This window comes from Hyperolius riggenbachi, chromosome 1 (genome assembly GCF_040937935.1).
Source record: "Hyperolius riggenbachi isolate aHypRig1 chromosome 1, aHypRig1.pri, whole genome shotgun sequence".
NCBI lineage: Eukaryota > Metazoa > Chordata > Amphibia > Anura > Hyperoliidae > Hyperolius > Hyperolius riggenbachi.
Window position 1 is genome coordinate 15,247,520 of NC_090646.1, and position 27,401 is coordinate 15,274,920.

Genomic DNA, 27,401 nt, shown 5'->3' on the forward strand with positions numbered 1-27,401 from the left:
ATGCATGTTACAGGGCCAGAGCTAGCACACATACAAACTCAAGGAAACCTCTGCGTGGCTTATATGACTACACAAATAATGCAATTTTTGCGAAGACCTCTTTGATAAACTCAGATGTAGGGAGAGTAATGGCTCTTGGATGGTTGGTCTGCAGTATTTGCATGAGAGTGTGCAAATGGTTCATTTTTTTTTATTTATTTATTTATGAATTCGTCTGTAATTCAGGGATGCTGGAAAATGTGGGCTGGCATTTGTTTATCAGGTGATCATACTGGAATGACCCACCTGCTTGTTGGAGGCATTTGTGTGTATACATACTACTGCCTTTTTTTTTTTCAGTAATCCGAGCACGGCAAACCCCGCCCACATGCAGTGATGTCACTCCACACGCCTCCCTAGAACTAATCCTATATCAGTGTAAATGGCTTCTCACTCACATGGAACCATCCTATCAGAACACATTTCAGCCAGCTGGAGGCTCTGACAAGCATGACACTCCTGTGAGAATGGTTCCATGCGATTGATAAGACTATTACACTCATGCATGTACAAGGGGTGGGGCTGAGCATTAGGAAGGGCAGGGCTACAGAACAAGGCTGGAATTTCTTTGTGGCTGGCAGCCCTACTTTACAGGTGTCTTCTGGTTCCCAGGAATTGGAGGAGGGGTTACATATTATCTGTGCCGCTCCATATCAGTATGGTTATTTTTTCCTCCCTGTTTCCCATCAGTCAGGCCGTGTGTAGTAACCATAGCTTGTGTCTCAGGACAGAGCCGCCGATCTGGTCACTGCCGACGACTCCGGCCTGCTCTGCGTCTGGAAGAGCGGCGAAGATTTCAAACTGGTCACCAAGATCTCCGCCTATGGGTGAGTGTGTATGTCAGAAGTACGGCCTATAGCCGCTGCCGGAACCCTTCCTGGCCCCTCTGCTGGAGCCATCTGTGATAATCCTGATCCCATTGCCACAGCTGCAATTCCAGCCCCAGCCACTGGGAGTCCCCGGAATGTCTTCTTAACTGTGCAAATTTACAACCCAGGCTCTGCCTCTGCTTATCAGGGTTCTTTCTGAAGAATGGATCAGGAATTAAGCTGGTGCCAGCCTGGCCCTGGTGGAGAAGTCTATTATTGTTTTATTGCACCTCTGTGAGGCAGTTTATGGATCCTCCAGGGAAGAATAGGCTGCCCCCACTGGCATCTGGAATTGACACCAGACACCACCAGAAACCTCTGCTGTCCCCTGTGCAGGACTTTTCACTGAATTGGGACAAATATTGTTTTGTCACACTATACAGGCTCTTTACTTGTGATGTATAATCTTTAGTGACCGCTGTCCCATGTATCTGCTCTGCAGGGTGACGTGCTCCTCAGTGAGGCTGGGGGGGGGGGAATGTATAATCTGTAGTGACCGCTGTCCCATGTATCCGCTCTGCAGGGTGACGTGCTCCTCGGTGAGGCTGGGGGGGAGGGGTGATGTATAATCTGTAGTGACTGCTGTCCCGTGTATCTGCTCTGCAGGGTGACGTGCTCCTCGGTGAGGCTTGGGGGGAGGGGTGATGTATAATCTGTAGTGACCACTATCCCGTGTATCCGCTCTGCAGGGTGACGTGAGGCTAAGGGGGAGGGGTGATGTATAATCTGTACTGGCCGCTGTCCCGTGTATCCGCTCTGCAGGGTGACGTGCTCCTCTGTGAGGCTGGGGGGGGGGAGGGGTGATGTATAATCTGTAGTGACCGCTGTCCCGTGTATCCGCTCTGCAGGGTGACGTGCTCCTCGGTGAGGCTGGGGGGGAGGGGTGATGTATAATCTGTAGTGACCGCTGTCCCATGTATCCGCTCTGCAGGGTGACTTGTTTCTCAGTGAGGCTGGGTGGGAGGGGTGATGTATAATCTGTAGTGACCGCTGTCCCATGTATCCGCTCTGCAGGGTGACTTGCTCCTCAGTGAGGCTGGGTGGGAGGGGTGATGTATAATCTGTAGTGACCGCTGTTACATGTATCTGCTCTGCAGGGTGACGTGCTCCTCAGTGAGGCTGGGGGGGAGGGGTGATGTATAATCTGTAGTGACCGCTGTCCCATGTATCCGCTCTGCAGGGTGACATGCTCCTCGGTGAGGCTAAGGGGAGGGGTAATGTATAATCTGTAGTGACCGCTCTCCCATGTATCCGCTCTGCGGGGTGACGTGCTCCTCAGTGAGGCTGGGGGGAGGGGTGATGTATAATCTGTAGTGACCGCTGTCCCATGTATCCGCTCTGCAGGGTGACGTGCTCCTCGGTGAGGCTGGGGGGGGAGGGGTGATGTATAATCTGTAGTGACCGCTGTCCCGTGTATCCACTCTGCAAGGTGACGTGCTCCTCGGTGAGGCTGGGGGGAGGGGTGATGTATAATCTGTAGTGACCGCTGTCCCATGTATCCGCTCTGCAGGGTGACTTGCTCCTCAGTGAGGCTGGGGGGGAGGGGTGATGTATAATCTGTAGTGACCGCTGTCCCATGTATCCGCTCTGCAGGGTGACGCGCTCCTCGGTGAGGCTGGGAGGGAGGGGTGATATATAATCTGTAGTGACCGCTGTCCCATGTATTCGCTCTGCAGGGTGACGTGCTCCTCGGTGAGGCTGGGGTGATGTATAATCTGTAGTGAATGCTGTCCCATGTATCCGCTCTGCAGGGTGACGTGCTCCTCAGTGAGGCTTTGGGAGAGGGGTGATGTATAATCTGTAGTGACCGCTATCCCATGTATCCACTCTGCAGGGTGACTTGCTCCTCAGTGAGGCTGGGGGGGAGGGGTGATGTATAATCTGTAGTGACCGCTGTCCCGTGTATCCGCTCTGCAGGGTGACGTGCTCCTCAGTGAGGCTGGGGGGAGGGGTGATGTATAATCTGTAGTGACCGCTGTCCCGTGTATCCGCTCTGCAGGGTGACGTGCTCCTCAGTGAGGCTGGGGGGAGGGGTGATGTATAATCTGTAGTGACCGCTGTTCCGTGTATCCGCTCTGCAGGGTGACGTGCTCCTCGGTGAGGCTGGGGGGGAGGGGTGATATATAATCTGTAGTGACTGCTGTCCCATGTATCCGCTCTGCAGGGTGACGTGCTCCTCGGTGAGGCTGTGGGACGGAGTGATCGCTGCAGCGTATGGCACAGGGCAGATTCGGGTGTATGACTGCAGTACTGGGGTGATATTTGCTGAGCTGGATGCCCACGCCCGATGGATCTACACCCTGGACATCGCCCCGGAAACAGGCAAAGTATGACCCGCCTTCTCTTCATCATGTGTACTTGTGCCCAGAACACGGGGGTCAATGAAATGCTAATAATTATAACTTGCATGCAAGCTTTCTAACTGTTCCAGTTAACCACTTAATGACAACTGGAGGCTTATAAACGTCCAGTGTAGTTGTGGAAAGTTCTCCACCAGTTTGTTACTAAATGAGGCACATGTGGTATCGATTTAACTGTGACGAGTTGTAGAATACATTTTTGTGGGTCTTAGAGCTTGGACACACATCACATAAAAAATAGGTACGGACAAACTCGATCCAACATAAAAAAGTCATTTTCAAAATTATGATAGATTTTGGGAAAGTTTTTTTTAAACAAAACTACTAGAGACCTATGTGGTAACATTTTAATCGTGCTAAGTAGTAGAATAGAGTTTAGAGAGTTTCAGGGTTGAGGCCCATGTCTTGTGTATTCTTTTTAGTTAGAAACTGAATCAAAGGCAATTAAATATTTGCATATTCTGTACCAAAATGAAAGACTTGTAAAATGAAAACAAAGTGACAGAGTATGAAAGAAACAACATATACTGTACTGTTACCTTAGACTTGGATTTTTAAATATGTATGCCATAAGGGTATATTACTATTATTTTTGCAAAAAAGGCAGGGCTGTGGAGTCAGAGTTGGAGTCGGATGATTTTTGTACCAAATCCTTAGTTCTGGTAAATATTAGACTAAGCAGTCAGAGTCGAGGAGTCGGAGCCATTTTGGGTACCTGGACTCTGAGTCGGTGGTTTGAAAAACTGAGGAGTTTGAGATGATTTTGTAACAACTCTACAGCCCTGAAATAAGGTCCTATAATCATCAATAGTGTGTACAATGAGAAAGCAATAAAAAACGAAAAACAGAAAAAAAGACACCTTTATTTCCAAATTCAATATAATTTAAACATTGCTATAACCAGGATGACTGAGCAAATAAAATTTGTGGGTTGGTAAGCTATAGTTAGCACTGTTTGATGTAAAGCTATAATGGATGTAAATGGAGAAATAGTGTGTATTTCTGTTTTTTTTCCCCCTTCTTTTCCCTTTAAAATGCATTGAAAATAAGGTAATTACTAAACAAAATTATTACACACTTAAAGCCTAATTTGTCCTAATATATAGATCATTTAGGTGTGATTAGTAGTAATAAAGTTATTGGCGAATGAATGGGAGCAGTGCTGATATGTGAAAATTAGTTTGGTCCTGAAGTTTGATTGTCCCATTTGTAAACTCCATACAATTTGCATGCAAGTCCAAATAATTAGAATTTCATGAGCCACCCTGATTCTCCAGCAATGAAATCATGGGTTTTCCTCTCTCCACAGATGCTGTCGGGGGCTGAAGACTCCTTCGTGCAGATCTGGCAGTTGAGTCGTTGTGCGGACACCGGGGAAATCGAGGTAAATGTCAGTGGATATCTGGAAGATCTGATTGCCACCCATTAGCACTCAGGATCTCTCATGCGATCGGAGTATGGGTGCGGACGTGTTTATAATGCCAAATTGTGAAAACGCGTGTGTTTTTATGCATGTTTTGAATGCAAATTTTTGCATCCGATTTTTAATCTCTATACCAGTGATGGCTAACCTTTCAGAGGCCGAGTGCCCAAACTGCGACCTAACATCGACTTGTTTATCACTGAGTGCCAATAGGGGTTTGCGTCACGCTGAAAAATGGGCTTGGCCATGACATTGGATGGGTGGAGCTAATGTAATGATGTAACAGTGAGGCATAAGAAAGCAGTGTTTACGCCATGATGTGGTCAAACGAGGATTCGCATCACGGGTGTGCAGAAACTGTGTGATGCTGTTTATTAGTACCGTAACCCCAAAGCAGCAAACATAGCCAACTATGACCATTAAATAATAAATGCAGCAACAGTTTCCCCAGACACCAGAAAATAAAGCAATGTGGGCAACATTTCAGCAGAAAATAAATGCAGTGGGCAGCATTTCAGCAGAAAATAAATGCAGTGGGCAGCATTTCAGCAGAAAATAAATGCAGTGGGCAGCATTTCAGCAGAAAATAAATGCAGTGGGCAGCATTTCAGCAGAAAATAAATGCAGTGGGCAGCATTTCAGCAGAAAATAAATGCAGTGGGCAGCATTTCAGCAGAAAATAAATTCAGAGGGCAGCATTTCAGTGGGCAGCATTTCAGCAGAAAATAAATGCAGTGGGCAGCATTTCAGCAAAAAATAAATGCAGTGGGCAGCATTTCAGCAGAAAATAAACGCAGTGGGTCACATTTCACCAGAAAATAAACGCAGTGGGTCACATTTCACCAGAAAATAAACGCAGTGGGCCGCATTTCACCAGAAAATAGGCAACATTTCGCCACATTTCACCAGAAAATAAACGCAGTGGGCCACATTTCACCAGAAAATAGAGCTAATGTAATGATGTAACAGCGAGGCATAAGAAAGCAGTGTTTACGCCATGATGTGGTCAAACGAGGATTCGCATCATGGGTGTGCAGAAACTGTGTGATGCTGTTTATTAGTATACCGTAACCCCAAAGCAGCAAACATAGCCAACTATGACCATTAAATAATAAATGCAGCAACAGTTTGCCCAGACACCAGAAAATAAACGCAATGTGGGCCGCATTTCACCAGAAAATAAATGCAATGTGGGCCGCATTTCACCAGAAAATAAATGCAGTGGGCCACATTTCACCAGAAAATAAACACAGTGGGCCACATTTCACCAGAAAATAAATGCAGTGGGCAACATTTCACCAGAAAATAAACGCAGTGGGCAACATTTCACCAGAAAATAAATGCAGTGGGCCACATTTCACCAGAAAATAAACGCAGTGGGCAACATTTCACCAGAAAATAAATGCAGTGGGCCACATTTCACCAGAAAATAAACGCAGTGGGCAACATTTCACCAGAAAATAAATGCAGTGGGCCACATTTCACCAGAAAATAAACGCAGTGGGCAACATTTCACCAGAAAATAAATGCAGTGGGCCACATTTCACCAGAAAATAAACGCAGTGGGCAACATTTCACCAGAAAATAAATGCAGTGGGCCACATTTCACCAGAAAATAAACGCAGTGGGCAACATTTCACCAGAAAATAAACGCAGTGGGCAACATTTCACCAGAAAATAAATGCAGTGGGCCACATTTCACCAGAAAATAAATGCAGTGGGCCACATTTCACCAGAAAATAAACACAGTGGGCCACATTTTACCAGAAAAGAAACGCAGTGGGCAACATTTCACCAGAAAATAAACGCAGTGGGCAACATTTCACCTGCAAAAAAAGTAATGTACTCACCTGACAGAAGTCTCCTCACCCAGCCTCTGGCACGCAGCTCCCCGGACGATCCTCCTCCAATCTCCTGCGCTGACAGGCAGAGAGCAGGGCTACGGGAAGATAGCGTCAGAAGTCCTGTACTGGAGACACAAATAGTCTCCAGTACAGGGCTTCGGACGCCATCTTCCCATAGCCCTGCTATGCCTCCCGGGAGACTGCGGGCTATGAACTGGCGCGGCATCTAGCAGACGCTTCGGCCAGTTCATGCAGCGTTGGCGTGCCAGCAGTTTCGGCTACGCGTGCCGGGTCTGGCACGTGTGCCATAGGTTTGCCAATGCTGCTCTATAGCAACGTGGTATCACTGCGACTACACAGGAAATAGGAAGAAACTTGTTAGATGGGAAAACGGATGTGAAAATTCACATCGAAAACCTGAAAATTCTCAGCCGGTACCATTGAATTTTTTTTTTTATGCAAATCGCGTTTGACAGGCAGCCTATTGTGATAAAGTGCAGGGATCTCTGCCTACAAAGTGAATCAACCCCAAAGTCAGCTAGCTAATTGTACAAGCTGTTAGTCGGTATTTCTCCTGTCTGGCTCTCGGGGAAATTGCTGATGTTGCTGAAACCCAAGAGAAGCTGAAGACTTGTCTGACACTTCCGCTGCCCAGAGGATCAACTGTATACACATCACCATGGCAACAGGGACGTGAGCCCTCTTCTGTGCATGTGCACTGTCCCTGTTTGAAACATATTGTATGACTCTCACAGAAATACGTTTTAAAATGTGGCATTTATGGTCAAAAAGGTTCCTTAACCCTGCTTTAGATTGTAAGCATCCAAGGCCAGGCTCCTCCCCCTATTGTCTCCACCTCACTACCTTCTAGAGCAAGCTTGCAGTATTGAGGATGCCTCAAACCACACACCAGCTACAGTGATGTGAAAAACTATTTGCCCCCTTCCTGATTCCTTATTCTTTTGCATGTTTGTCACACTTAAATGTTTCTGCTCATCAAACACTGTTAAAGGAATACTATCGATACCCAAGTGTTCTAAAATGACAGCGTGCAAATAATGTCTAAGTACCTGTGTAAACATTTTCCTACTTTTCATGTTAAATATCAGAGGCAAAAGCTGTAATTTATTGAGGGTAGGATTTAGCTATATTGGGACAAATCACTTGCAGAAGGGGTGTCTGCTTCAATGCACAGCCAGAGTTGCATATCAGACTGCAGAAAGCAAATATCAAACATATCAAACTCTGAAAGCAAAAACAGTATGAAAAGCTGTGACACTTAGTTACATTTCCTCTGCTCTCTTCAGACACCTCAGTCAGAAACACAGGACACAGGAGCTGCAGCTGTTGGGAGCTCTCTTCTCTGTCACACACAGAGCTACACATAGAGTTAACTGATCAAGTGTGAGGGGAATTTCCCCTCTCCTCATGGCTTAGTCAGCTGTCAGTTTTGGCGTCAGTAAAGTTTGAATGTATATTGATAACAGTAAACAAAGAAGTTGCTACTACAATGTATACACCAGTACTTAGCAGCACTTCCCAAACAATTCCTGTGTCAATTGAAAAAAATATGTGAATCGATAGTATTCCTTTAACTATTAGTCAAAGATAACATAATTGAACACAAAATGCAGTTTTAAATGATGGTTTTTATTATTTAGTGAGAAAAAAAACTCCAAACCTACATGGCCCTGTGTGAAAAAGAAATTGCTCCCTGAACCTAATAACTGGTTGGGCCACCCTTAGCAGCAATAACTGCAATCAAGCATTTGCGATAACTTGCAACGAGTCTTTTACAGCGCTCTGGAGGAATTTTGGCCCACTCATCTTTGCAGAATTGTTGTAATTCAGCTTTATTTGAGGGTTTTCTAGCATGAACCGACTTTTTAAGGTCATGCCACAACATCTCAATAGGATTCAGGTCAGGACTTTGACTAGGCCACTCCAAAGTCTTCATTTTGTTTTTCTTCAGCCATTCAGAGGTGGATTTGCTGGTGTGTTTTGGTTCATTGTCCTGCTGCAGCACCCAAGATCGCTTCAGCTTGAGTTGACGAACAGATGGCCGGACATTCTCCTTCACGATTTTTTGGTAGACAGTAGAATTCATGGTTTCATCTATCACAGCAAGCCTTCCAGGTCCTGAAGCAGCAAAACAACCCCAGACCATCACACTACCACCACCATATTTTACTGTTGGTATGATGTTCTTTTGCTGTAATGCTGTGTTACTTCTACGCCAGATGTAATGGGACACGCACCTTCCAAAAAGTTCAACTTTTGTCTTGTCGGTCCACAAGGTATTTTCCCAAAAGTCTTGGCAATCATTGAGATTTTTTTTAGCAAAATTCAGACGAGCCTTAATGTTCTTTTTGCTTAAAAGTGGTTTGCGCCTTGGATATCTGCCATGCAGGCCATTTTTGCCCAGTCTCTTTCTTATGGTGGAATCGTGAACACTGACCTTAATTGAGGCAAGTGAGGCCTGCAGTTCTTTAGATGTTGTCTTGGGGTCTTTTGCGGTTCTCGGATGAGTTTTCTCTGCGCTCTTGGGGTAATTTTTGTCGGCTGGCCACTCCTGGGAAGGTTCATCACTGTTCCATGTTTTTGCCATTTGTGGATAATGGCTCTCACTGTGGTTCGCTGGAGTCCCAAAGCTTTAGAAATGGCTTTATAACCTTTACCAGACTGATAGATCTCAATTACTTTTGTTCTCATTTGTTCCTGAATTTCTTTGGATCTTGGCATGATGTCTAGCTTTCGAGGTGCTTTTGGTCTACTTCTCTGTGTCAGATAGCTCATATTTAAGTGATTTCTTGATTGAAACAGGTGTGGCAGTAATCAGGCCTGGGGGTGACTACAGAAATTGAACTCAGGTGTGATAAACCACAGTTAAGTTATTTTTTTAACAAGGGGGGCAATTACTTTTTCACACAGGGCCATGTAGATTTTGAGTTTTTTTTCTCACTAAATAATAAAAATCATTTAAAACTGCATTTTGTGTTCAATTATGTTATCTTTGAATAATAGTTAACGGTTTTTGATGAGCAGAAACATTTAAGTGTGACAAACATGCAAAAGAATAAGAAATCAGGAAGGGGGCAAATAGTTTTTCACATCACTGTATGTCTGTAAGGCCCCATTCACACTTGAGCGTTTTGCCGGCGATTTTGGCAAAACGCTGAAGTGCTAGCGCTTTTTAAAGCGCTAGTGCATTAATAACCAATGGGCCCATTCACACCTGGGCAATTTGTGTTAATCGCCGGCGATCAGCGCAAATCGCCAAACGCAAATTTGTATCCTGCACCATTTTCAGGCGATTTTCCGGCGACCGCGTTTAGTGCTATAGAAATCACGGAAAATTGCACTAAGTGTGAATGGCGATTTTTTTTTTTTTTTTTTTTTTTTTTTTTTTTTTTTGCGTTAATCGCAAAAAATCGCCAGAGCAAAACGCTAGCAAAAGCGCTAGCATTTTGCAAGTGTGAATGGGCCCTAATTGTATTTCTGGATGTCCTGACTGTACAGAGCTCTGAACGTCTCGTGTATCTATGCCCCCCACTATTTGTTTTGTACTATGTACAGCGCTATGGAAGATGTTGGCGCTATATAAATAAAATAATCCCAGCTGAAGAGCTGGGAAATGTGATTGTACTGTGTGTGCCCATGTTTATGCTGTGTTCACACACGTGAGCAATCTCGTGCGCTATGGTAAGCTGCGTCTTCTATATTGCAGGTGGATCACCGCCACTCGGAGTGCGTGACCGACACCCAGATATGCGGAGCGCGGTTCTGCGATCCTCAGGGGACGTCCTTCGCTGTGACTGGCTACGACCTGAATGAGATTATCCGCTATGTGCAGATATAAGGAAGCAGGACAGGATCCGGGACTTGTTTAGAGGCGGAGCTGAGAGCGGGGCACCTGGTGACTCCACCCTAACACCCATGCCGCATCAGACTGTCGGCTCTCACTTCTGCAGTCCTGCACACGCATTAGTAAAGAGCACCTGTCAGGGCTTGGGGTGTTTGTAAACTGACTTTGCAACTTGTAGCGCCATTCCAGGAGTTTGGGTAGAGTTTGTAAAGGAATCATAACCTCTTTCATTCTTATTACTGCCTTGTGTCCCCATCTGTGAGAATCTTTCCCAGAGGCAGCTGTAGCAACAGAACACACGTTTTTGCAGAGGAGACGAAGTAAATCCCCAACTTTATTGCTGTCTGTGATTTCTTGTCCCTAGGATTGACCAGCGTTCATATAAATGCCACAACTGTTTATGGAGGGCCAGAAATTGAGGGGATATCTCTACAGTGGGGACACAGAGAGCAATAATAACTCTTCCCTGCACTCTCCAGAACTACTATGAAAAAAACAAAGAAGTTGTTGGAGGTATGCGGGTTTGAGGAGGACCTCCAGGCACCTCATAGCTCCTCCCATGTGTACCTCGTGCGGTGGATGTACAGGAAGTGAGATGCTGTTACTTCCTGTATTGCCTCCCTGGATGACCCTGCAGTGCTGATGTTTAGAAGTACACGGTACACACACAGCGACGCCTATACACACCAGCATGGTTACCCACCACGATCTTCCTGGTACAGAGCAGAGATCCAGAGCTACAGCCTCCTGCCCATATGTCACTTCCTGGTGGGAATCACACATACAGCGTCCTCTGATAGATCCACTCACAGGTCACCACAGTGTACTGTAACCTGCAGCGTACCACGTGAGTGAGGTGATCCCCGATTACGGCACCACCAAAGCAGCAGAGCCAGTGGAAGGAATAGAGGTGATCTCGCTTCTGGTGGTATGATGAGGGAGATGTCATCTAATTGTGAAATTATCTCTTCCTGTTGAGTAAAATCATTCACTGTGGATTTTGTTGTTCTTGCTGATGAGGAGAGCTGGGTAAATGTGGCCTCCCCCTCACTGGTGGAGGTGTCCTCATGCTGTGGTCTATTTAGGGGTTTCCTGAGATGTGTCCCTGTGTCCCTCCAGGCAGGGCAGGTTGTAGACTAAATGCAACACACACAAGCAATAGAACACAGCAGTACATGCATCCAGCTACATTTGAAAGTGGTCAGCAGGTGCTCGTCAGCCAATCAGGATGCACTGTCATACACCCTTTACCTGCCATACCACATCTAGCAGCCATTAGCATTCAGGTGGGAGGCTTCAGTTGGACACCATCGCAAGATTGCGTCGCTAGCAGGACCGCCCCGTGCAGGCATACCTCCCACAGGGGTCCCTCCCTAACCGCTCACCTGTCCGCCATGTCCTAGAGCTGAAAGAAACTGGATGTGAGAGGTCCAGAGCCTGGGTGTGAGAGGTCCAGGCCCACCTGCACTCCCCTCCAGGTATCACGTGTTGGCCTTGGGGCCCCGGCCAGTGAGAGAGGTCCGGGGCCCCTGGCCATCGTGTGAACCAATTGTGTGTTTATAAACGTTTTCTTTCAGCTCTAGGACATGGCGGACAGGTGAGCGGTTAGGGAGGGACCCCTGTGGGAGGGATGCCTGCACGGGGCAGTCCTGCTAGCGACGCAATCTTGCGATGGCGTCCAACTGAAGCCTCCCACCTGAATGCTAATGGCTGCTAGATGTGGTATGGCAGGTAAAGGGTGTATGGCAGTGCATCCTGATTGGCTGACGAGCACCTGCTGACCAATTTCAAATGTAGCTGGATGCATGTACTGCTGTGTTCTATTGCTTATGTGTGTTGCATTTAGCATTCAGTATGGAGGCAGTGTTGGTGGGTTTTCTGGATGTGAGAGGTCCAGAGCCTGGGTGTGAGAGGTCCAGGCCCACCTGCACTCCCCTCCAGGTATCACATGTTGGCCTTGGGGCCCCGGCCAGTGAGAGAAGTCCGGGGCCCCTGGCCATCGTGTGAACCAATCGTGTGTTTTTTTTTACAGGTTGTAGACTACTCAAGCAAACTTGTGAGGTTGAGCCCCCATCCCAGTCGAAAGACTAGCAGAGTGCAGTGAACTCAGACTCACAGCAGGCAAGCTCTATGCTCCATGAGTCAGGCAGCGGAGCAGAGGGAGAGACTGGCACATATCGCCAAAGTGTAAAACTGATGGTGCCATCTACAGTTTGCCGCCCTGAATCGCGTGATTCAGTTGGCTTCATGGTAGGGCCGGCCCTGCCTCAAGGGTACAAAGGTTGGGAAAGGCTAATGGTCACACAAATATATCTCACTGCTGCTTCTTACTGCACAAAGCTATGGCGATGTCTGTACCTAGGGACAGTCAATGAAACACACATAGCTTGCATACAAATTGTATGCCGCTTGAAACTAGTCCAGCCTAATGCTCTTCCTCCTGATGTGGGCTGTCCTTGCCGTGAGCTGCATACCATGTGACTGACCATGTCAGGTGATCCAGCCAAATGCTCCGCCTCCTGATGTGGGCTGTCCCTGTTGTGAGCTGCATACCACTTCACTGACCACATCAGGTGATCTAGCCAAATGCTCCGCCTCCTGATGTGGGCTGTCCCTACTGTGAGCTGCATACCATATACCAGGCATGGGCAAACTTGGCCCTCCAGCTGTTATGGAACTACAAGTCCCACAATGCATTTGCCTTTATGAGTCATGACTGTGGCTGTCAGACTCCTGCAATGCATTGTGGGACTTGTAGTTCCATAACAGCTAGAGGGCCGAGTTTACCCATGCCTACCATATACCAAGTCACTGATCACGTCAGGTGATCTCCAATACAACACAAGATGATAGGCTGAGGACTGACTTCTGCTTTTTCTTCCCTTGTTTGGCGTGAAATGGAGCAAACTTCAGGCAGAGAACACTTGCTGCGATTGTGCGTGTTTTGTGCACGGCTGCACAGGCTATTGAAGTTCATAGCCTTGCTCGCGAAACGCAGGTCCTTACTGTTTGCCTTTTGTGTTCACAATTTTCCACGCATTTTACAATCATTAAGTTTCTACTTTTTCCCGCCAGATGCACACATTTGCAATTTTAGTGTATCCTGCCACAAACGGAAAATTGCAGAACGAATGTGACAAAACCTTCTCGGAAAACACGATCGACAGCAAAGCGCACACAGCTGCACAGGCTATTGAAGTCAATAGCCTTGCTCAGGAAATGCATTTTGCTACCGTTCGTTTCCAATAGCTCACGTATATTAAAGTCGTACAGATTTCTACCACCTGACCTTGTGCTTTTGCAATTGTAGTGTGACACAAAAAATTGCAGAATGAACACAAAAAAAATTCTCGGTGAACGCAACCGGAAAAACGAACGCACTGCTGCAAGGACCTGAGAATTGCAGGGAAAGCAGCATGGTGGTGTAGCAGTTAGCATTCTCACTGTGCAGCGCTGGGTCCCCAGTTCAAGCATTGTCCTGCCAGTGAGCTGGGTGCAGGGCGAGGTGAATGACAGCTCACCCTTCTGCCACCCAAATCCCCAGCGAGTTGTAGCAACTTGGAAGGAGATGTAATTCAGGGTCTGGTGATCGCTGGATCCCCGAATAACCCTCCTGCGGGGGCGGAGCATAGCTATAGTGCTACAGCCGTACCCAGCTACAGCACTGAGCTCTGAAATGACCCGTCTCACTAAATTGGCTCTAGATTACAATACACACACTGCACGATACACACAGTGACAGAGGACTATAGTAGGATTAGATTGTGAGCCCCTCTGAGGGACAGTTAGTGACAAGAAAATATACTCTGTACAGCGCTGCGGAATATGTCGGCGCTATATAAATACTAAACAATATATTTTTTAAAAAGTTTGTTCCCTGTCTAATGTGATAGAAGAAAGAATTGAGCTATGAGAAGTAAGAGTGCAGTTCTCATAATGCCCACTTGATGTCACTGTCTTCCCAGGTTTTCTGTTTGAAATTATATTCTGTAGAAATTGATCATCCCCAGAACACTGCAAGCAGTGATGAGCTTCTAAGGACCTACGAGTTTGTAGCTGCTGCCGGGATTTAAAATGCTAAATAATCTTAAAGGAGTTATCAGGGATATTTAATGAAAATAAGGGCTACTTACCAGCTTCCAGCACGTCTCTCGCCGCAGCTCTCCCCGCAGCCGTTCGCCGTCTCTGCCTCCCGGTCCGCGGTGATGTCGTCATGCCAACCTCCAGGTCGCTCTGTACTGCACCTGCGCGAGCGGCGCTGTCTGTCACCGCCACGTGGGCCGGAGTGTACTGCGCAGGCCCAGAACTACTGCGCCTGCGCAGTACACTCCGGCCTACGTGGCGGTGACCGACAGCGCCGCTCGCGCAGGCTCTGACGTCATCACCGGGGACTGGGAGGCAGCGGCGGCGAACGGCTGCGGGGAGAGCTGCGGCGAGAGACGTGCTGGGAGCTTGGGGCTGGAGGAAGCCCCTGGTAAGTAGCCCTTATTTTCATTAAATATCCCTGATAACTCCTTTAATGAATACAGGAGTGACCGCTGGAAGCTGTCCAGTTAACTTACCCAGAAGTCCGTGGGATCCCATGTGTATCCTATGCGTTCCACCACTCACTACCGCAGAACGCGTCACATATGTCGCATGGGAGGGGAATGAACAGGCTCCCACGGACTTCTGGGTAAGTTAGCCCCCCGTTTGCCACGGTCACACCTTGTCGCATTGATTGAGATTTCCGAGTAAGCCCATCCCTGAGGGCAAGCACACATCGCGCACTGCAGGTATACAGTCCCGGGTACACACACTAGATGAAACTCTTCCAAAACGTTTGTAAATTTACATATATTCTGACTACATTCATATAGTGTAATATTTATCGATGTTTTACTATGGCTGTGGCAGGCAGGTAGGATGGAGCCAGGGGCGTAACAATAGACCCTGCAAGGGATGCATCTGCAGGGGGGCCCAGAAGCCACAGTTGGCTGAAAGACTGACAACTAAGGGAATGGAGAGAAAATGCTTTCTGCTCTCCACACAATTGTTTTAATGACTGATAAAGAATCGGACAAAGATTTGTAGACAGTCCCTATTCAGTGTGCAGCAGGCTCTTGTGTACAGCGCCCAGCCCCCAACCTCTCTACCCCTCCCCAAGTGCTCTGTACTGTAGTGATGCTGGAGGAGTCTGCAGAGCCCCGCCCCCAGCCTCTACCCCTCCCCAAGTGCTGTGTACTGTAGTGATGCTGGAGGAGTCTGCAGAGCCCCGCCCCCAGCCTCTCTACCCCTCCCCAAGTGCTGTGTACTGTAGTGATGCTGGAGGAGTCTGCAGAGCCAGTTCTGCTTCATCAGAGATGGACAGAGTGAGTGTAATAAGTTGAGGCTGGGAGAAGACTCGTCTGTCGGTTTTCTGTATGTGTTTTCTGCACACCATGGCCCATATGCAATTCACTTTTTCTCCTGAGCTTTCTCCTAGGTGATATTTTTAAACTTGTCAATAAAATGCTTTTTAAGCCACTAGAAAACAAGAAAATACTCAAAATAATTTTAACAGTACCTTTTAACCTACTTTTTGGTACTTTTTTAGTTGACAAGTTCTTGCAAGTTATTTTAAATCGAAGATGAAAAATGATCTCCTAGGAGAAATTCCAGGTGAAAAGGCGAATTGCATTTGGGCCCATGTGTGTCTGTATGAGTGAAAACATTCACGTTGTATCACAGAAGTGGATGTACCTGATAGAGACAATAATGGCCTCAATTCACGGACCACTATCAAACCTTTATCAAACACTTTATCAAACGTTTGATAATTTACCTCATGGGTAAAATCTCATTTTAAATTCACTAAGGTGTTATATATATTTATTGAATGTTTTACCAATAAAACGTTTAACAAATCTATAACACCTTAGTGAATTCAAAGTGAGATTTTACCCATGAGGTAAATTATCAAACGTTTGATAAAGTGTTTGATAAACGTTTGATATTGCTCCGTGAATTGAGGCCAATGCCTGCAGTGCTTCACTGCTGTCTGTTGTTATCTGCATGGGGAAAACACATACAAGTGTGCACTAGCCAACTGAATAACATTGGTTCTCACTTTACCTGTGCAGAAAGCGAGGGGGGAGGAGGGCGACCCATCCAAAGTTTTGCAGGGGGGGCCCAATGATTTCTAGTTACACCCCTGGATGGAGCTGTGGTAGGTTGGATGGAGCTGTGGCATATGGCTGGAGCTGTGGTGGTTGGGTAGAGGTAGATGTGATGAAGCAGGGCTGGTTTGGAGGGAGCTGTGGCAGTTGGGTAGAGGTAGATGTGATGAAGCAGGGCTGGTTTGGAGGGAGCTGTGGCAGTCGGGTAGAGGTAGGTTTGATGAAGCAGGGCTGGTTTGCAGGTAGATGTGGCAGGTTGGATTGAGCTGTGGCAGTTGGGTAGAAGTAGATGTGATGAAGCAGTGTTGGTTTGGAGGGAGCTGTGGCAGGTTGGATTGAGCTGTGGCATATGGCTGGAGCTGTGGTGGTTGGGTAGAGGTAGATGTGATGAAGCAGGGCTGGTTTGGAGGGAGCTGTGGCATATGGATGGTGCTGTGGCAGCAAGGAGGGAGCTGTGGCAGGTTGGATTGAGCTGTGGCAGTTGGGTAGAGGTAGATGTGATGAAGCAGGGCTGGTTTGGAGGGAGCTGTGGCATATGGATGGTGCTGTGGCAGGTTGGCTGGAGCTGTGGCAGTTGGGTAGAGGTAGATGTGATGAAGCAGTGCTGGTTTGGAGGGAGTTGTGGTAGTTGGGTAGAGGTAGGTTTGATGAAGCAGGGCTGGTTTGCAGGGAGATGTGGCAGGTTGGATTGAGATGTGGCAGTTGGGTAGAAGTAGATGTGATGAAGCAGTGTTGGTTTGGAGGGAGCTTTGGCAGGTTGGATTGAGCTGTGGCATATGGCTGGAGCTGTGGTGGTTGGGTAGAGGTAGATGTGATGAAGCAGTGTTGGTTTGGAGGGAGCTGTGGCATATGGATGGTGCTGTGGCAGGTTGGATTGAGCTGTGGCAGTTGGGTAGAGGTAGATGTGATGAAGCAGTGCTGGTTTGGAGGGAGCTGTGGCAGTTGGTAAACTCTAGGTAGGTTTTATGAAGCAGGGCTGGTTTGCAGGGAGATGTGGCAGGTTGGATTGAGCTGTGACATATGGATGGAGCTGTGGTGGTTGGGTAGAGGTAGATGTGATGAAGCAGTGTTGGTTTGGAGGGAGCTGTGGCATATGGATGGTGCTGTGGCAGCAAGGAGGGAGCTGTGGCAGGTTGGATTGAGCTGTGGCATATGGCTGGAGCTGTGGTGGTTGGGTAGAGGTAGATGTGATGAAGCAGTGTTGGTTTGGAGGGAGCTGTGGCATATGGATGGTGCTGTGGCAGCAAGGAGGGAGCTGTGGCAGTTAGGTAGAGGTAGATGTGATGAAGCAGTGCTGGTTTGGAGGGAGCTGTGGCATATGGATGGTGCTGTGGCAGGTTGGCTGGAGCTGTGGTGGTTGGGTAGAGGTAGATGTGATGAAGCAGTGCTGGTTTGGAGGGAGTTGTGGTAGTTGGGTAGAGGTAGGTTTGATGAAGCAGGGCTGGTTTGCAGGGAGATGTGGCAGGTTGGATTGAGATGTGGCAGTTGGGTAGAAGTAGATGTGATGAAGCAGTGTTGGTTTGGAGGGAGCTTTGGCAGGTTGGATTGAGCTGTGGCATATGGCTGGAGCTGTGGTGGTTGGGTAGAGGTAGATGTGATGAAGCAGTGCTGGTTTGGAGGGAGCTGTGGCATATGGATGGTGCTGTGGCAGGTTGGATTGAGCTGTGGCAGTTGGGTAGAGGTAGATGTGATGAAGCAGTGCTGGTTTGGAGGGAGCTGTGGCAGTTGGTAAACTCTAGGTAGGTTTTATGAAGCAGGGCTGGTTTGCAGGGAGATGTGGCAGGTTGGATTGAGCTGTGACATATGGATGGAGCTGTGGTGGTTGGGTAGAGGTAGATGTGATGAAGCAGTGTTGGTTTGGAGGGAGCTGTGGCATATGGATGGTGCTGTGGCAGCAAGGAGGGAGCTGTGGCAGTTGGGTAGAGGTAGATGTGATGAAGCAGTGCTGGTTTGGAGGGAGCTGTGGCAGTTGGTAAACTCTAGGTAGGTTTTATGAAGCAGGGCTGGTTTGCAGGGAGATGTGGCAGGTTGGATTGAGCTGTGACATATGGATGGTGCTGTGGCAGGTTGGATGGAGCTGTGGTAGTCGGGATGGAGCTTTTGTATATGGCTGGAGCTGTGGTGGTTGGGTAGAGGTAGATTTGATGAAGTAGTGCTGGTTTGCAGGAAGATGTGGCAGGTTAGATTGAGCTGTGGTAGCTTGTGGCATATGGCTGGAGCTGTGATATTTGGGTAGAGGTAGAATTGATGAAGCAGTGCTGGTTTGGAGGGAGCTGTGGCATATGGATTGAGCTGTGGCATGTGTATGGTGCTGTGGCATATGGATTGAGCTGTGGCAGTTGGGTAGAGGTAGATGTGATGAAGCAGTGCTGGTTTGGAGGGAGCTGTGGTAGTTGGGTAAAGGTAGGTTTGATGAAGCAGGGCTGGTTTGCAGGGAGATGTGGCAGGTTGGATTGAGCTGTGGCATATGGATGGTGCTGTGGCAGGTTGGGTTGAGCTGTGGCGTATGGCTGGAGCTGTGGTAGTTGCAGGGCCGAGGCATAGGCTGGAGAGGCTCCAGCCTCAGGGCGCAGTGTAGGAGGGGGCGCACAATTCATTCAGCTGTCATTCCTAATTGTGTTTGAAGCAGAAAGAAATAAGAAAAGGGGATACATGGCAGTGACTGCAAGCCAGATAACTAGAGAGTAAGTTGTTGGGGAGGTTGTGGGCCCTGTGGCACCTCTAAGTCTAATAGCAATCAGTGTGTGACAGCTGGGGTGGCAGGGATGGAGGGGCGCACTTTGGTGTCTCAGCCTTGGGTGCTGGAGGACCTTGTCCCGCCTCTGGGTAGTTGGGTAGTAGTGTTGGTTTGCAGGGAGATGTGGCGTTCTGGGAAGTGTAGCTGTCAGTAACTCTGGGCTGTGTACTGTAGCTGGTATGCAGAGTCTGTGCAGAATAATCTGGAATGACATTATTGGACTATGCCAGGAATGTGACCACATGGATCCCATTACAAAACACACGCCATGTGCAGACATCTCCCCTTACCGTGCATAGCTTTTCCCTGAGCTGAGTGTTTACTATCCTCACCACTAATGTGCAGCGTGACAGCAGAGAGTTTACCATCCACACTGGGGTATCCAGATATTACCATCTCTCTGCTATACCCCAAACCTCTCTGCCCATTTACTGCACCCCAGATCTCTGTCCCTCTACTAAGTACCCCCGCCCCCTCTATTCTTCTGTTGGTCCTTATCTAGCTGTCTTATCCGTTTAAAGTACCACTGTACTGTAGTGAGAAGAATATGGAGGCTGCCATATTTATTTCCTTTTAAACAATACCAGTTGCCTGGCAGCCCTGCTGATCTAATTAGCTGAATAACACACTAGAACCAAGCATGCAGCTAATCTTGTCAAATTTGACAAAAATGTCAGAAACACCTGATCTGCTGCATGCTTGTTCAGGGGCTATGGCTAAAAGTATTAGAGGCAGAGGTTTAGCAGGACAGCCAAGCAACCGGTATTGCTTAAAAGGAAATACATTTGGCAGCCTCCATATTGCTTAAAAGGAAATCAATTTGACAGCCGCCATATCCCTATCGCTTCAGTTGTCCTTTAAAATCTGACAGACCTGACAGGTTTTGGACTAGTACATCTACTCATCTGGGATTCTCTAGGTTTAGCATTCACTAAGAGGGGAGAGGAGGGGATGGCCACCGCAAGGCCACACCCCTCTGAGCACAGCCACACTCGGGGGTGACATGCGTTTAAAATGGATGCGTGTGGGGTGGCTGAGTGCCGCCATTCAGCTGCATGACACTCCAGCAGGAAGGTACTCATGTGCGGCAGAAGGGAGGCTGAATTATCTGCCAAGAACACAATTCAAAAAGAGGGCCTAATTGAGGTAGCTGTTTAAAGGGCAACTGAAGAGAGAGGTATATGGAGGCTGCCATATTTATTTCCTGTTAAACAATACCGGTTGCCTGGCAGCCCTACTGATCTTTTTGGCTTTAGCAGTGTCTGAATAACGCCTGAAACAAGCATGCAGCTAATCTTATCAGATCTGACAATAATGTCAGAAACACCTGATCTGCTGCATGCTTGTTCAGGGTCTATTACTAAAAGTATTGAAGGAAGAGGATCAACAGGGCTGCAAGGAAACTAGTATTGCTTAAAATGAAATAAATATGGCAGCCTCCATATTCCCTTGTCTTCAGTTGCCCTTTAAACTCTCTGCAACAAGTGCGGGAGGAGGAGCTTCCTGGTGCCACTCCCAGCCAGCAACAGGACCAGTCTACAACTCTTAGTTCCACAAGGGGCATATGTGGTGCCTGTCCAAAAATACTCTGTTTCCATAGATCAACTTTCGCATTAGGGCACACAACTGCTGTTGCATTGTTTTAATGAACTCCTGCAAGGTCACATTTTATTTGCCTTAAAGTGAATGGGAATCGCTTAAAAAAATGAACCAAATACTTACCTAAGGAGAGGGAAGGCTCTGGGTCCTATAGAGCATCTCCACTTATGGATCCCTTGTTCCAGGGATGGCTACCCTGGTAGCAGTATTTGACCAAATATGCCGTACCAACAGGGTAGATGTTCACTGATGGAATAACCTCATTCTTTAGGTACATGAGATTACTGAAACTGGACCTGACCAACTGCAGAAACCAGGGGTGTAACTATTGCTCCTGCATTTACAAGGTGTGGGAGTGGGAAGGGTGGGTCCTGCCCAGGGATGTAATTAGATCAGTGCTGGGGCGGGCAGATCCATCAACCAAAAGATTTTCTGTATAAAAAAGTGGGTCATTTGTCTGGGACAGAGAGGGCGTGCATGGGCTTAGAAGCGTGCTGGCTGCTGCTGGGTTGGGGGTAAACAACATGCTATTGATGGACTCAGATCCTGCAGTGGGGGCTTGATTAACATACAATTTCCCAGTAGCCCAGTAACCAATACTCCTCCCTGAAATGAAATAAAAGTTTAACTGTAAATATAAACTGAAAGAAGATGTGCAGGATGGAAAGAAGGTGTGCAGGATGGTAAGAATGTGTGCGTGATGGAAAGATGATTTGCAGGATGGAAAGGATATGATCAGGATGGAAAGAAGACGTGCAGTATGGAAAGGTGTGCAGGATGGAAGGAAGATATGCAGGATGGAAAGAAGACGTGCAGGATGGAAAGGTGTGCAGGATGGAAGGAAGGCGTGCAGGATGGAAAGAAGGCGTGCAGGATGGAAAGGTGAGCAGGATGGAAAGGTGTGCAGGATGGAAGGAAGGCGTGCAGGATGGAAAGGTATGCAGGATGGAAAGAAGGCATGCAGGATGGAAGGAAGACGTGCAGGATGGAAAGAAGGCGTGCAGGATGGAAAGATGATGTGCAGGATGGAAGGAAGGTGTGCAGGATGGTAAGATGTGCACGATGGAAAGAAGGCGTGCAGGATGGAAGGAAGGCGTGCAGGATGGAAAGAAGGCGTGCAGGATGGAAAGAAGGCGTGCAGGATGGAAAGGTGAGCAGGATGGAAAGGTGTGCAGGATGCAAGGAAGGCGTGCAGGATGGTAAGGTATGCAGGATGGAAAGAAGGCGTGCGGGATGGAAAGAAGGCGTGCGGGATGGAAAGAAGGCATGCAGGATGGAAAGATGATGTGCAGGATGGAAGGAAGGTGTGCAGGATGGTAAGATGTGCACGATGGAAGGAAGGTGTGCAGGATGGAAGGAAGGTGTGCAGGATGGAAGGAAGGCGTGCAGGATGGAAAGGTATGCAGGATGGAAAGAAGGCGTGCAGGATGGAAAGTTATGCAGGATGGAAAGAAGGCGTGCAGGATGGAAAGGTATGCAGGATGGAAAGAAGGCGTGCAGGATGGAAGGAAGGCGTGCAGGATGGAAAGAAGACGTGCAGGATGGAAAGGTGTGCAGGATGGAAAGAAGGCGTGCAGGATGGAAAGAAGGCGTGCAGGATGGAAGGAAGATGTGCAGGATGGAAGGAAGGTGTGCAGGATGGTAAGATGTGCACGATGGAAAGAAGGCGTGCAGAATGGAAGGAAGGCGTGCAGGATGGAAGGAAGGTGTGCAGGATGGAAGGAAGGTATGCAGGATGGAAGGAAGGCGTGCAGGATGGAAAGAAGATGTGCAGGATGGAAAGAAGATGTGGAGGATGGAAAGAAGGTGTGCAGGATGGAAGGAGGATGTGCAGGATGGAAAGAAGGTGTGCAGGATGGAAAGAAAGTGTGCAGGATGGAAAAAAGGCATGCAGGATGGAAAGATGATGTGCAGGATGGAAAGATGATGTGCAGGATGGAAAGATGATGTGCAGGATGGAAGGAAGGTGTGCAGGATGGTAAGATGTGCACGGTGGAAAGGTATGCAGGATGGAAAGAAGGCGTGCAGGATGGAAAGGTGTGCAGGATGGAAGGAAGGCGTGCAGGATGGAAAGGTATGCAGGATGGAAAGAAGGTGTGCAGGATGGAAAGGTGTGCAGGATGGAAGGAAGGCGTGCAGGATGGAAAGGTATGCAGGATGGAAAGAAGGCGTGCAGGATGGAAAGAAGGCGTGCAGGATGGAAAGGTGTGCAGGATGGAAGGAAGGCGTGCAGGATGGAAAGGTATGCAGGATGGAAAGAAGGCGTGCAGGATGGAAAGGTGTGCAGGATGGAAAGGTATGCAGGATGGAAAGAAGGCGTACGGGATGGAAAGAAGATGTGCAGGATGGAAAGAAGATGCGCACGATGGAAAGAAGATGTGCAGGATGGAAAGAAGGTGTGCACGATGGAAAGAATGTGTGTACGATGGAAAGAAGATGTGCAGGATGGAAAGATGATGTGCAGGATGGAAAGAAGACGTGCAGGATGGAAAGAAGGCGTGCACGATGGAAAGATGTGCAGGATGTAAAGATGTACGGGATGGAAAGAATACGTGCAGGATGGAAAGGAGCATGATGGAAAGATGTACATGATGGAAAGAAGATATGCATAAGCACTTCCCGTTACTGGGAATGGGTGGTTCATGGACCCGCACTTGGCCAGTTCAGATGCCCTCCTTCCTGGTCCCGGTGATCTTCTGGGACGCCTTGCATGAAAAAGATGGCAAAACGGGAGGGACCCTGGAGGCAACAAGCAGCAGTAATCTGTGCAAAACTTGTGCAGGATTAAACAATTCCACTGAGCAGGTGCTAATGATATGTAGATCTAAATACCACACAATGGGCCTGAGTCACAAAAACCTGCTCAGTAAAAATTACCTCATAAAAAAATAAAAAAAAAAAAGGTTTGTTTTACTGTAAGTATTAACCTCCCTGGCGGTATGACTATTTCCAGATTTTAGGGTCCTTTTAAAAGGATTCAGACCCTAAAATCAGGAAAAAAATCATGCCACCAGAATGCCTGCAGCAGCCCCTCCTCTCACTCACCTCCCAGTAACTCTTTGGAGAGATCAATGACAGCGATCTCACCAGAGTATTTCAGAGCCTTGGAAGACAGGAAGGAGTACGGCTACCGACATCTGGATCCCCCGGGAGGTGAGTAAAAGCTCCCGCTGTGTGCTATACTCTGCATTGAGCTCCCGGTGGCTATCCCGAGCTACATTCAGGATTACCGACAGGGACGTTAGTGAAGATTTTCACACATGCGGTAGTGGTTCTGTAATTTACCGAAAAACATGGCTTCAGTTCACTAAAACCTGTTCGGTAAACCGTAGAAGACTCAGCAGCTGTGCTCTGCTATGTGCCGTTCTCCCACTTCTGTGCTGTGACAGCATACAATAGTAGAGGCATTCCCGGCATCCGTTTAGACCTGCATGTCCGCTCCTGGTCCCTCTCAATCTGCTTATCATTCTAAACATATTTTTTATAGCCTGAGTTTACAATAACCTTCAATAAACACGAGACACACCATACTTGGAGGATTTCACCAGTTGCCTATCGGCACCTTGGAACAGGAGTCTAAAGGGTAACTTTCTGCAGGGCTGCGGTTGAAATCTCTTCTGTGCTAGCCTTCTTCTCTGCTGAGATAAACTTGTCCTGCCCGACAGCATATCGTCACCAATGGAGATAGTAGCAGGACGGGGTGACTCCTCCTATTTGCTGGCTCTTTTGTAACATTTTATTGTACACCAAGGCCTGGAACCCACCAGCAGCATGTTACTGCGCCCTTTCTAAGTGCTTGTGATGTGAAAAGCTCTTGCTAAGGTTATGCTATGGGGGTGTGATCCCACCAGAGAGATGTGATTTTATTAAAATCCCCCATAGCATTGCATTAGCAAGAGCTTTTTCAAATCACTATCGCTTAGAAAAGGCTGCTAGTGGGTTTGAGCCCTAAGTGTTGGATAACAACAGCTGTAGCCTGGAGATAAATACCCCACTTCCCACTTATCTTGAGGTACTGTATTTCCTGCATAAGTTGGTAATTTACCTCACCTGTCGGTAATCCAGCTTGTCGTGTGGTAACAGCCTCAGGAAATACACATGTGATAAAATGTTCAGTAAAATCAGCTGGTTTCTTCTGCATTACTGAATGAGGTAATGCTTAGTGAATCAAGTCCAATGGCAGGACCAAGCTCAGCAAGACACAGGATGGTCCTACTGTATCACGGTGGTCTCTCACTGACAGAAATTTCAAGTAAGACTGTAGCAAAATACATGCAACTTGGATCTAAGATAGCCATATGCATTTCCTGCTGATTTTGATTGGCCAAAGGTGCATGCAATATGCATTTGATTTGTATGCAAGCCATTCTAGTATGTACAGCAGAGTATCACATAGGAAAAGAGAACCAGTCTGGCTCTGCACAGATATCCAGTTAAAAAAGCTTTAATCCATCAGGCTTGTCCGTTCCAAACATCAAAATGCACCAGCATACAAGAGACAAGTTTCAGATCATACCCAATCCTTAAGGGCCCATTCACACTAGAAATCGCTAAATGCTAATGCAAAACGCTGAGCGTTTTTCTGGCGTTTTTCCTAGCGATTTTTCACTGTATAGAGAGCGTTTTTCCAGCGATTAGTGTTTTGCGATTTCTAGTTCAATTCAAATACTTTTATTGAATCACTAATCGCTCCAGAATCGCTCAGAAAACGCGGCATGCAACGCGTTTGCGTTTCAGCAAATTGCTAACCACTTAGATGAGAACACTTCCATACACTTTCATTGTGCACAAGTTTTTTAAATCGCTAGCGATTTTCAGCAATGCTGAAATCGCTCTGAAACCGCACAAGTGTGAATGGGCCCTAAAGAGGAAAATCAATAACATGCTTCTTAATTGCCTTTCTCCTATGTTGCTGTCACAGTAGGTAGTAGAAATCTGACATTACCAACAGATTTTGGGCTAGTCCATCTCTCCATAGGGGATTCTCAGCATGGCCTTTACTCTTTATAAAGACACTTCTTGAAAAAGATTTATACAAAGATGCTGGACAGCCCCCCTGATCACCGTCACTTTTTTTGGCAGTTGGATGGAGCAAATGCTGTTTAGGAATGGCTGTTGAAAACAAAGAAAACCCTGAGAATCCCCCATGAGAAGACGGGCTAGTCCAAAACCTGTTGGTAATGTCAGATTTCTACTACTGTAAGTGACAGCAACATAGGAGAAAAGTCATGCATGGCTCATTTTACTCTGGAAGAAACATACTTCTTATTTGTATGTGTTTACAAGTATTTAAAATGTTAAGATTTTTGCGACAGAGGTCCTTTAAGTACGGCGGTGGGGTGATGTGGGAGCAGCGGTACGTCTATCATCCATTTGCCTTCAATGAGCATCTTCAGAGGCTCCGCATGCCCAGACTGGTTCTCTTCCCCTTTATAAGATTGTTTCCTCGTTCTGAGCACGTTGTGTTTGCATGTATACAATCTAAGCTTGAATCTATTCCTCTGTAGTATCATTTGCAAAAGCAGCCGTAGTGCCCATCGCTGGTTCTTTTGTTGGTATATGTACAGCAGAGTCCCTGGTATCCGGAACCAGTGGGGTCGCCGGATGCATGTGCTTGCCGGTAGCTTAAAGGGACTCCGAGCAGTGCAGTAACTATGGAAAGTTTCCAATGATATACAAACTGCCGCCCTATGCCTTTTAGTTTTTGCTATTTCCACGATTTCGATCGCAAAAATAACCAAAACTAAAAGGCGTAGGGCGGCGGTTTATGTTTCATTGGAAAGAGGAGAAAGAGAGCTTCAAAATGGTATGCATCTTTCCATAGTTACTGCACTGCTCAGAGTCCCTTTAAGCAACCGGCCAAAAAAGCACCCCCCCTCGGTAGCTCCTAGCGGCATTCCAATGATGCCGGAAGCCACCAGGAGCCGACTAGAAGCTACAGGATGTTGCTGGAGGCTCACTGAGTATTTTAAAGCAGGCAAACCCCCCAAAATCAGTCCCAGTTATCCCCTCAGGCATGCCGGTTAACTGAAGCTTCCGGTTGCAGATCCAGTTCCAGATAACGGGGACTTCGCTGTAGTAGGAATAGTCAATGAGATGCAAATAATTTCAAGTTGAGGCAGAGGTATGTGAATTTAATGCAGGTAGCAGTTGAGCTGCCAGAATAATCAGCTGCTGAACTTTGAGTGATTTGATTGATGTCTTTCTTCAGCAAATCAAATTTCTAAATATATCGCATTGGCCATACACCATACAATGGTTTCTTTAGATCTTTTATGTTCTATCCATTTTCTTGTTTGGTGGTTGTTGTTTAAAAGTGACAGTCAATGACATGCAAATGATTGAGTTGATGCAAGCATATCCAAATTCCACATGCAAATTTTGGCATTTTGAATCCCACCTCCTCAGTATTTAAAGGGTCAGTTTTCAGTCTGCATACATTTTCACATAAAAATATGCGTAACCCTCCATCGCTTCTGAATTATTTGCATCTACTTGACCATCTTGATTGTTTGAAAAATTATATGA

At 47.2% G+C, this 27,401-nt stretch overlaps 1 protein-coding gene across 2 annotated transcripts in view; it reads left to right on the forward strand.

The window, feature by feature from the left end:
- Window positions 1-11,398, forward strand: part of WDR54 (WD repeat domain 54) — a 33,077-nt gene extending 21,679 nt beyond the window's left edge. For both annotated transcript variants that reach the window (XM_068273852.1, XM_068273861.1), the window contains exons 7-10: window positions 766-866; window positions 3,073-3,235; window positions 4,578-4,652; window positions 10,263-11,398. In XM_068273852.1, the coding sequence (XP_068129953.1) occupies window positions 766-866; window positions 3,073-3,235; window positions 4,578-4,652; window positions 10,263-10,394 (471 nt within the window). In that variant the 3' untranslated portion in view covers window positions 10,395-11,398. The remainder of the gene's footprint in view (window positions 1-765; window positions 867-3,072; window positions 3,236-4,577; window positions 4,653-10,262) is intronic.
- Window positions 11,399-27,401: the final 16,003 nt, after the last annotated feature.